General features: G+C 39.7%; 1 protein-coding gene across 1 annotated transcript; it reads right to left on the minus strand.

Moving 5' to 3' along the window:
- Nucleotides 1-3,679: 3,679 nt before the first annotated feature.
- TOMM7 (translocase of outer mitochondrial membrane 7) lies at nt 3,680-11,086 on the minus strand. Its single transcript, XM_019727557.2, has 3 exons — nt 10,909-11,086; nt 7,970-8,018; nt 3,680-3,905 (listed from the first exon to the last, which is right to left on the minus strand). Exons 1-3 carry the CDS (start codon nt 11,009-11,011, stop codon nt 3,890-3,892), a joined length of 168 nt encoding a protein of 55 aa, XP_019583116.1. The 5' UTR covers nt 11,012-11,086; the 3' UTR covers nt 3,680-3,889.
- Nucleotides 11,087-11,463: the final 377 nt, after the last annotated feature.

Raw genomic sequence — 11,463 nt, forward strand, 5'->3', positions numbered from 1 at the left:
AATTGAAAGAAAAATAAGATTAATCGAAGCATATACACCCCTCATCAACAACTGTATCAATTATAAAACTAAAGTTGTCTCCAACTTGTGGTTCCAGCCATGACGGAATAGCTGATATTAAACTTAGCCTTCCTGCCATAAACTAAACAAAATATCTAAAACAACAATGTTCAGGATTAGACAGCAATCAAAACAGAGCTACGATGAAAGAAGGGATGGAGGGAAGTGAGCTGCACATTCACCCTGCTTGGGAAATTGAGTGCAAGCAGAAGCTGCGTTTTCACAGGGCAAAGGAAACAGACTCAAGTTTGAGGTTGCTACAGAGACTGGGATTCAGAGATCAGATTCTGGAGAGGAGGGAATTACACAGGAGAGAACTTCAGAGAAGGACTCCTGAAATTTTATAGAAATTGTTCTCCCATCCTTGACCCCAACTGCATGAGCAGAGATGAGACTCCCCAGACGCCTAACAGAGAATAACTGCTGGGGGCTGGAGAACCGAGCAGAACTATCAGAGGCCGCACAGTGTTGGGAAGATGGAGTTCTAACCCAACCAGAGCAGAGGGACTGGATCCTACTTTCAGATGAGTCCCCCCAAAAACATCAAGCCCGAAGAATATAGATCATGCTCTAGGAGTAAGGTCAAAAACGGAAATAAACCCACCATCTCGGTCTAAATCCAATCTTCATCAGAATTAAAGTGATCTGCCAGTAACTTAACTGGCAGCTAGAAAATTTCAACGCTTTTTAGGGGAAGATAACATCATCCAGAGCTTCTACAAAGTATTGTCCACAATAACTAACATGAAATAAAAATTTATCAGGTGAGAAGAATCACGGTAAAGAGACTAACAGCCAAGAGGCAGAAGTAGGTACAGAAATGATCCAGGTATTGGAATCAGCAGAGACTTCCAAGTAACTGTAATTAACATGTTAGAGAAAACAGAAGATTGACAATGAGAATGACAAGATGGGGTACACAACAGGGAATTAGAGTCTTTTTTTTTTTTAAAGAAATCAAGTAGAAATCAAGAAATAATTGCAAAAGACAGTATCAGAAATTAAGAATTTATGAGATGGGTTAACAGTGAAAACACGGTTAATGAAACTGAAGACTGGTTAATAAAATATACCCACACTGAAGCACAGAGAGAGGAAAAAAAATAGTAGAAAAAAAATAATAAGTCATCTTAAATCCATTATAGGGGAGATACTCTCTTAGTTACCTTCCTTTTTCTTCTCCTTTCTCCCAAACAAGTTATTTTTCTAATAAGAGAAAAAGTAGGGTGGGAGTGGCATTTAAAATAACACTTAACCTGGGAAGAAACATCTATGTAATAAGAAGTAGCCTTGTCCACAAAAATTAAGCAGACAGAATGTCTGGACAATTCACATGCCCTTTTCAAGGCCCTCACACTCTCCAAATCCAGTGTGCATCAGTCACCTGGAGGACTTGTTAAAACACAAATCGATCACACAAAAAGCTGTACACAAATGTTCACAGCAGCTTTTTTTAGTTAAGTTAAAAAATAGGAACAACCCAGATGTCCTCTATGTACATCCATACCATGGAATATACTCAGCAATAAACAGGAATAAACTGATATACACGACCTAGATAAACCTGAGAATCAAGCCATGAAAAAGGCTAATCCCAAAGGTTACTTATAATTCCATTTGTATAGCTTTCCTGAAATGAGTTATAGAAATGAACAGAGTACGTTGCCCAGGATAGGGGTAGGGGCGGTTATGGGTGAGGATTTGCTATAATAGGACAATATGAGGGATCTTAGTGGTGACAGAAAAGTTCTGACTGTATCAATGTCAATCTCCCGATGCTCTACTGTCATTTTACCGTGTCACCATTAGGGGAAACTAGACAAGGGCACATAATGTTTGAAGTAATTAGAGACTACTGGGCCTCACCCTCCGTTTTCATACCTGACAATGTGCATTTACAAGTTTCTGGGTGATGTTAGCCTGGATCAGCTGAGAACCACTGGGGTACCAAGTAACACCGTGGGGCCAACATTACTATTCCTATTCTGAAACTGAAGCCTAAAGATCAGACTTCTCCATCAAAGGCACAGGAACACAGGAGCAGGGCCTGAACTCAAATCAGGACCTCTCAGTTCAGGGTTTTTGCCGAAGCAAATGAAGGTCAGGAATAATCTTAATTGTAAGGACTCTCTCGTGTTCAGCACAGAACAGAGACCAATGCTTGTTGAATTGGATTGCACTGCCCTAAAATCTAAAATTCAAACAAAATGTAGCTTAGTTATAAACATCTCACCTTTTATATATATACATTATATATATAACTATATAACTATATATATACATAAAAAACAGTGTACTAGTCTCAGCCCTTATCTGTGCTCGAACACGAGCTTAAACTGTTCCTTAGCTTCCTCAGATAACATCAGGGAGGTGGTCCCTTCCCACTTAATTCTGGATTCCTTTCTTTAAAATCTACTGAGTTTTATAGACAGCTACAAGTTCACCCTTAAAAGAATATAAAATCAATCACTATTCGTGTTAGTATTTTATCAAAATGAACACCTGCCATAGCTTTACTTTCTCAATTTCTAGAAATCTTAAGCAAAGAAAATAAATGTACACCAAAATTCTAACCGAACGAAAATTCAGACACTAAAATTTAGCAGAAAGGATTGGGGGAGGGGAGAAGGCCACAATCTTAAGCGATTCTATGGGATTTAAAAACTGCTAGGAGCTTTTTAGCAAAATCCTATGTGCCTAGTTTTATGCAGATAATGAAGCAGTTATATTAAGTGCTTACCAAAAATGGTTTTCTTGCAGTTAACTCTCGAAAATTCCACTTGAAAAGCCCCTCATGCAATAAGCTTCAATAATAGTCTCCTGCGTCTCCATGGCAGAAGTAACAAAGATTGAGGAAATAGGTTTAAATAGCTAAGAGGGTTTACATCAGAAATAAGGAAGAACTTTCTGGTAATGGCAGCTCCTCCAGTCACCTGAAACTACACCCATGCTCACTCTCTACTGAAACACTGGATGGTGAAAACATTCAAACCAACAGGCTCCTCCCCAGCTGTGTCACATCTGGTTTCAAACCTCCTTTCCCACATTAATTACAATTGCCAAAACTGAATCTATTTTGTTAGAATTACAGAAAAAGCTTAATAAAAATAGACTTCAAATACAGGTAAAGGTCCCAGCAAACTAGGATCTAGAGCTGAAAGATAATTCCCATTAACTAACTGCCTTTTCTTCTACCAGAAAATAAAAAGTGATGCCATTCTGTGTCGTTCTGCATGGACTCTTGCCCAGCCAGCTCTAGCTGCTGACCACCCCTGAGGGAAATCTGAGACTCACAAATAAATCAGCATACACTCCCCAATGCCAATCCCATCCCCTACCAACAGAGCCACAGAACCCCTATTTCTTTCCATCAGAACTTTACTCCAATGCAGTGTGGGAAGGGCCCAGTTTGTCACAACCTGAGAGCTGTTTCTACTTTTACTACCTCAGAACATCCCAGAGGAAGTTATTCATTCAGTGCACAGGGAAACTGGAATCCATGTTAGGAAATTAACTTGGAAAGTCTCTTATTTTTTAAGGTAGCATTTATGCACAGATCAGATTCCCTGATTTTTACCTAACAGTCCTATTACGTTCAATTCAAGAAGGACTCAACACATAACATTGTTAAATACTTTTATTTTGATACAGTCTACCATAAATAAGTCAGGAGAGGTTCCACTCAGCCAGATGCATGTGAGAAGAGCCCTGTCCATTCAACTGGTGAACGTCTGAACGATGTGTCATCTCTTATCCCAGCCAGAGCACACACCTTCCATGTTGTTACTGTCCACTGATTGCTTCCAAATCCAGATGACCAAACAGTCCTTTATCCCCAAAGTAAGCTAAAATGTTTGTGAAGAGGAGAAATAAATTAACCCCAAAGTAAAAACTTCTTAAACAGTTTAAGAACTAGAAGGTTTTATACATTTACATCTGTGTTTACTCACCTACCAAATTCAGGGTCACTAAAAGACAAGGATTAATCATACTGAGCAAAAAAAAAAAAGAAAAATCAAACAGAAACCTATATTTAAAGATATACAACTTTGTTAGTTTTGAGAGTGGTTATCTGTTATACAAACAAAAGGAAAATGTAAGTTGAGGTCAATCAAAAACAAATGATTATCTTTATTTAATCCTTCATTAACATGAAAGACTGATGAACCCAGAAAATAAAGCTATATCATTACGAGACGCAATGTCGGTAAAATTAAAACATTTACTGAATGTTTTCTATGGGTCAGACACTGTGAGGAAAGTTCACAACTCCCACTCACAACCCCTGTTTTAAAGATGTGGAAACTGAGGCTAGGAAATGGTTACATATCGTAAATGGCAGGGAGTTGTGACCCTGGCGCTCTTAACCATGAGTCCGCACCCATCCCAAGAGCAATCAGCCTTCATTTCTGCCTCAACTAATTCTTACCCCAAATGCCCAGCCACTAGTCCAAACCCCTGAATCATTAGCTACGTAAGCCAACAGGATCCCGGAAGGGGAGAAGAATTGTTTTATTTCTAAGTCCTGTTGATGAAAAATGTGATTTCTAGTATGTTAATTTAAATAAAACTGCATTACAAAATGACAATTTGAGCACTCTGTAAAGTTTATTTTTAAAAAGTATTTCCCCTTTGCCTGGGAGGGGGGGGAAACATGCATCTATTTTCATTTTTCAAAAGTATATTAAAATCATTAAACTCCAAAGATTTGTGCATACAGTTAAGATATGAAAATCAATTATTTGTCTATTAAGGTCTCCTCCTCAATGGTAATGAGCACCCAAAATAAAGAGAAAAGAAAATCTTCCTTGGTCTTACATAGTTAATAAGAATAATGGTTCTTAGTTAACCTTAGTATTGATATATTTTGCCTAAATAATATTTTACTAAAATTCATTAAAGTACTGCACCTTAAATAAGGCATTCATATCAACCAACATTTGCTAGCCACGTACAATGCATCCCCCTGGGTGAAAGGGGAGGGCACGAAAACGAATGTGCCATCCTAATGCCAAGGAACCCAACAACTTAGAAAGGAAACAGACCAGTAAATCATGAACTATATCATTTACATAAGTATTATATAAAGTATTATATAAATAAATTCACATATAAACAATAAACTTTATATGAATGAATGTTTTATATTAATGAAACATTTATGTTAATAAAAACCCTAGCAGATACAACTGTTTCATTCAGGGTACAGACAAGGCAACTGAAGAAGGCCTCTCGAGTCAGTCTCCCCAGCACAAGCACTGGTGTACATGAAATTCTGTAACTAGATCTACAACCCTTTGCAGGCCCTCAGTCAATTCTCTCCTAAATCACAAATACCCCTGGAAGGAAACCAGCAGATACCGCCAATGCAAGTCAGCACTAGAAAGGAGGAGTACTGAAAATAAGCTGAAGAAATGGAAAAGCAATGGGGTGATTGTTTCATCTAGTCGCAACGAGGGTCAACTCTGGGGGGTGGGGGGGTTAATGAAGCCAAAAAGAAGCACAACAGAAGGACTCGTTCTCTCCCCACCTCTGGAGCCTGGATCACCTGGGGCACAAAAAAGAATGCACGCAGGTCCGGCCTAAAAATCGTACTACAAGATGCAATGCTGTATCAATTCCTATTCAAAGACAAAGAGGTTAGGGTCACTTGACATACAGGTTGGTGCAAAAGTAATTACGTTTTAAAAGGTTAAAAATAATTGCAAAAACTGCAGTTATTTTTGCACCAACCCATAGTTAATTCAACACTTGTTGGCAGCTACTTTAGGTGCTTACAGGACAAAATATAACGTAAATAAGCAATAAGCAGTAATACAAAGCAGAGAATGACAGACACTACAGAATACTATGGTAATACAAAAAAACAGTGCATTCAGCTGGGAGAAATGAGAACAGATTTAGGGAAGAAGTGACATTTGAGATCGGGCTTTTCTAGAAGCAGATTTGCATCAAGTGCAAACTGAGGGGAAGTAGTATTCCAGGTGGAGGGAGCACAGGCCTACGGACAAAGGTGTGAAAATATACGGTTCATTCTGGGATTGACGTACAGTATCTTGTAGCTAGAGCATAGTTCTCACAGGAGAAATGAAGTAAATGACACAAAAAAGATGAAAAATTACTACTAACAGTTTACTGCTCACATATTACTTGCCAAGTACTGTTAATACTTTCCATACAGTACCCTTAATCAATCTTCACGGCAACCCTATGAAGTCAATATTACGCCCATCTTATAAAAGAGGAAACTTTATCTTAGAAAGTGTAACCGCCTCTTGGGGAAAGACATTTGATGGTAATTTCCAGGGCTTGGAAAATGTTTATACCCTTGACCAGGTAGTCCCGCCCGATAATGTTTCCTAAGGTAATGTTTCCATAAGGAAATAACTAGTCTCAGGTCATTCAGCTAGTAAATACGTCATTCAGATACATTACCTCACGTCACATTTTTCCAAAAAGAGAAACTGACAGTTCAAAGAGTAAAGGCTAAGAAAAAGGAACGTAGTAATAATCCCTGAAAGCAGTTTTAAGAAGCCACACCATAAAAGTTAATCAAATGAGGTTAAAAGGAGAGAGGGGAGTGAAGATCCGAAGCAGTGAGTGAAGACCATTTATTAAAGAACTTTATAAGGGAAAAGAGAATAACTACAGAAATGGACACATTGAGAACACCTATGGCAGTAACCTTTAAGAAAAACCCCTTCCTCTTAGAAAGGAGGGGCTGGCAAGACAGAGGGGGTGGAGGAAATTCCCATCAGATGGCACTGGGCTAAGAGGTAAGATTATCTGTGGAAGGCCATGTGACCCAGTGGAAAGAGGGGAGGCTTTGGAGACAGACAGACTCCACCTCCTGAATGTGTAACCTGCTCTGAAGCACGTAAGTGACAATTAGAAATATTGTATATAAAGCACTTAAAATAGTGGCTGACACATTGTGACAGTAATATCACTATTACTATTTTTTTCCCATTCTAGAAAAAAAAATAGCTTGGAGTAGGAATTTGAAGAAATTGAAGACATAGAAGAGCCAATGAGGAGTCTGTTCGGGAAATCCATAAGAAATGCCTGTAAAATAGAGGGTCAAACTGAAATCCCACAGCAACTGTGCAGGGGTCTTAGCCATCATAGTGCCACAGCATCAGTCCCTCCCACAGAGCAAACCTGCCTGGTTCTGGATTCTGCCTTTACGTACCTCTGTGTATATGAAGTTTTTATGAGTATACAAGTACATATATACGTATACATGTCAGTATATGAATATGCATAGTGTGTGTGTCTGTGTGTGTGTGTGTGTGTAAAATTTTCACAAATGCTTACTAAACACTGGCAAGGCTGTTTCTGAGAAAGAAATTTGACAACGCATTTTCAGAGACATGAGTTCATATACTTTGACTTGTTAGTCCCGTGAGTTTATCACAGAGTAAGTCAAAACCTATAAAATCCATGTGCGTAATAATGTTCATTATATCATTATGTAAAATACTGAAAAACTGAAAAACCTAAGTGATCAACAACTGGAAAATATATGGAATGTGGACTCTAATTTTAAATGAAGAAAATAAAATCCTACGTACTCATATAAGAGATTGTATTTACCTGAATAAGGATAAGATAGACATATGGGAAAATAAGTTTATCTTTTAAAGTGGTAGGATGATAAATTAGTTCTTTTTCTTTTAAAATATGCTTCATTATGGTTACAACATGGCACAGTAAATGAAAATTAGGAAGGGGAGAGAAAGTACTTACCTGTTAACATAAGCTAGACGGGTTTGCAAATTGCTGCAATTTTCCAACAGCCCAAAACTACACCAACTGGTAAAGCTCCATGACAATGCCTATAACACTCCCTTTTGCTTCCCAATGATTCAGTACTAACATATGGAACATTTATTTGTAAGAACAGTACCTCAAAACGGTTGGTTCAGGCATTCCAGGATCTGCACCTCTCTTAAATCCTGGGGGAGAGGGAAAGGGAGGAGAGAAAGAGAATAAATACTAATTAAAACCCCAGCAGACAAAACATTTACAATCAAGGCTTTCTTTTTAAATGAACCTAGGGTAGCTAGAATGATACTCAGATCTGCAAGCTCCATCTAGATTTCCGTGCTACAAAACGGTTTCAAATCTCCACTAGAGAATGATTATGTCCACGAATCCACAAAGAGAACAAACTACCTTCTTCCTATTATACACACCATTAGCTCAGCTCTTAGCATGCACTAGCTTTCATTATGAGTCACTACCCAGAAAAAAGATATTACAATAACCAAATGACACAGGATTAAAGACTACAAAGAGCAAAGATTACTTTTAAGAAAACTAAATGTTGAAAAACAATTGAGGATACCTTCTTTTATCCCCTATGAACCTCTTTTTATAAAGCAATCAAAGACTGGAGATAGAAAAAAGGGAGGGGAAAAAATTCACGTTATTAACAACCTGATTAAGTCAACACTCTTATTACAAGTATGATTAAATAAACCTTTTACCATTTAAAATACATTTATTAACTGAACATGTATGTTAATTTGCTGAAATAAATGGTTAAAATTAGAGTAGGTGTCAAGAACTGTGAGGGGTATTAAATTTTACCCCATTTTCAAGACAACAAACTAGACTGCAAGTTTCAGATATTTATAGAAGACTCAAGATTCCAAGTCGGAAACAAAGAACAATTTATTACTCCTAGCAATAGCTGTAGTCAGAGTATCATCATTTAGGAGATAACCATTTAGGGAACCAGGATCTTTTATAATGGGCAGTAAACACCTCTCCCCTTCGTTCTGGAGGGAGAACAAACGTCCTTAAATAGATAACATAGAACAAAGGGTGGTCACAGCCTCTGCTCACAATATTTGTAGAAATTCAAGACACTATAGAGAACTGTCTTCCAACAGGTGACTCACTAAAATCTTTTTGTTGGTAAATGTCCAGATTCTTTACCATCATATCACTCTCTGTCCTATTTTATAGCATTATAATCCCATTATACTCCCTGAAGCCCTAAAAAGGTGTGTTTGAACCTAAATTACACAAGAAAATAAATCTGCTGTTGCAGGTTTTAGTAAGAGCTGAGGTAGAGAAAAGAACCTGGGAACTAGGTTAGACATAAAATTAAATTTATATACAGTGTAAGAAACAGGCAATGATTAAATGGGAAGAAGTACTGAAAAGATGGGCTTAACATCAATCTCAACCTGAGCTGGATGCTGGGAGGGTGGGGGGGAATCACCATAATGGTAATTCTAGGAAAGAATATAGCCATTATGCACAAAAAGGAAAATAAACTCCAGGGTAGAAAAGAAAAGCATTATCTACTCTTCAAACCAAAGCTCTTGATACACAGATTGTAGCAACTAGCTACAGCTTTCTGGCAGTAGAAAATAAATCTCAGAAACAGAAGGCAGGAAAGGTCGATGAAAAGACTTACAGGCAACGAAGAAACCACAGGGACAAGAGAGCAGGAGCTGGCTAAAACAGGACTCCATACACACAATGGAAAAGAAGGAAATGCCACAATGAAGAGAAAGAATAAAAGCCCCCATACTTTCTTAGCTAAAAGGAGAGCTAGTCCCAGTGTTTCACTAGCCAAACTGGGCCCTTCTACCATGAAGAGAAAACTGGGTAGGTGGGGAGTTTGGGAGGAAGAGGGGAAACAGCACAGCCTGTTAACAGTCGGCTGTCAATTATTTGTTCTAATCCTTAATACCGGTAGAGAGTCACTAAAATCTGGGAAAGCAATGCTTCAAAAAAAAAAAATTTCATTCAAAATAAGGGAGGAAGATCTTTCTAAGTCCTAAAAACTTAAGTATTCCCAGACTATAAATTGGCTTGCAATTTATGGGGAAATGGGAGCCAAAGGTGCCTGAAGAACATCCAGTACAATCGAAGCCTCTGTCAAGATTAAGTAAGAGTGTACTTTCTCTTAGGCAACGCATGATACCTGGAACAAGCAGCATCTTGTTAAAATCACAGGATTTTAAAGTGTGAAATTTTGTTTTAGAAAATGTCAACCTTTATGCTCAAACGGACAAGAGCTGGGGCTCTTTCCACCGTGCTACCTAAGTAAGGCGATAAGATTAAAAAAGAAAACAAATCGCTTCTCGGCCTTTTGGCTAAGATCAAGTGTAAAAAAGAAAACAACCTACCCAAGATAGAAACAGGATAAAGTCCCCATGTGCTGCCTTAGGTGAAAATATTTGCCTGAGCATTTACAAAACTTTTCAGTACAGCATAATGGTTAAGAGTAGGGGCCCTGATGCTCCCCCTCTTGAGTTCATAGCTCCCCCACTCAACAGCTGTGTGCCCTTCCACAAGCATCAAAACTTCTGTGACTCGGTTTCCTCACCTGTAAAATGGGTTCTATAATAAAAATCATCTACAGCCTTCATTGTACAGGTTAGAATGCAGATGATACAACAACTGTCATAATAATGCTTCGAGGCAGCGACATATCCGCGACGTCTGCACCTGGGCCAGCCACCTGGAGAGGTGAGGACCACCGCCCCGAAAACCCACCCAGTGCAAAGAGGGAAATGTGTCGTTTTCACACCCATCAGGTCGTCTCATTCTCCCAACAACCCTGAAAAGCACGCCACCTCCACTTGCCACAGGTGAAACTAGAATGAGAGGGATGACACGACTGGGGATAAACCACAAAAACAGTGAAGGACGGAACAGGAATTCGGACTCAAGTTAGACCGACCCCACCTGACCAGGCAGCCTCAAAGGACCCGCACAGCGTGGTCACATTTCTCTCTCCCTCCCTAGAAGCCAAACATGGAGTCGCAGCCTCCGCACCTCCCTCCGTCCCCCCTCCCCCTCCCAGGTGCTTCTCCCACTGACCCAGGTAAATCACGAGAGGAATAAAGCCCCAGCGAATGGCAAACTGGCCGCCTTTGAAGAGCTGCTGCAGCCTCTGCTTGGCCTCCTTGCTCAGCTTCACCATGGCGACGGCCCAGGAAGAACCCACGACGGTGGCCACCGCGTCGGGAATCCGAAAGAGAAAGGTGGTGCGCACGCGCCACACATGGCCTTTACGGCAAGAGTCGCGAGCGTCGCCAGCAGAGGTCGTAATTTATCGCCCGTCACCCACGTCGCTCGCCGCGGAGTTGCCTACTGAAGGCGCATGCGTGGTCGGTGCTTCCCGCTGGGAGGCCGGAGCTCACGTTGCAAACCCGTTAGGAATCGCCGGGTTTGGCGGATGGCGGGATGATTGAGGCAGTGCGCTTGGGGTTCCTTCCACCTGGAACGCCCTCTCTCTTCCCACAGGCTTACACGTCTTTTTAAAGTCACCTCCGCTATATAGTGATTATGATAGGAGAGAAGTCCCTTGTGTGCGGTTTTAACATGACTTTTAATCACTGAGTACTAAAGGTCTGCAGCTGGATATTAAGTCTG

This window comes from Rhinolophus sinicus, linkage group LG09, assembly GCF_036562045.2.
Source record: "Rhinolophus sinicus isolate RSC01 linkage group LG09, ASM3656204v1, whole genome shotgun sequence".
NCBI classification, from domain to species: domain Eukaryota; kingdom Metazoa; phylum Chordata; class Mammalia; order Chiroptera; family Rhinolophidae; genus Rhinolophus; species Rhinolophus sinicus.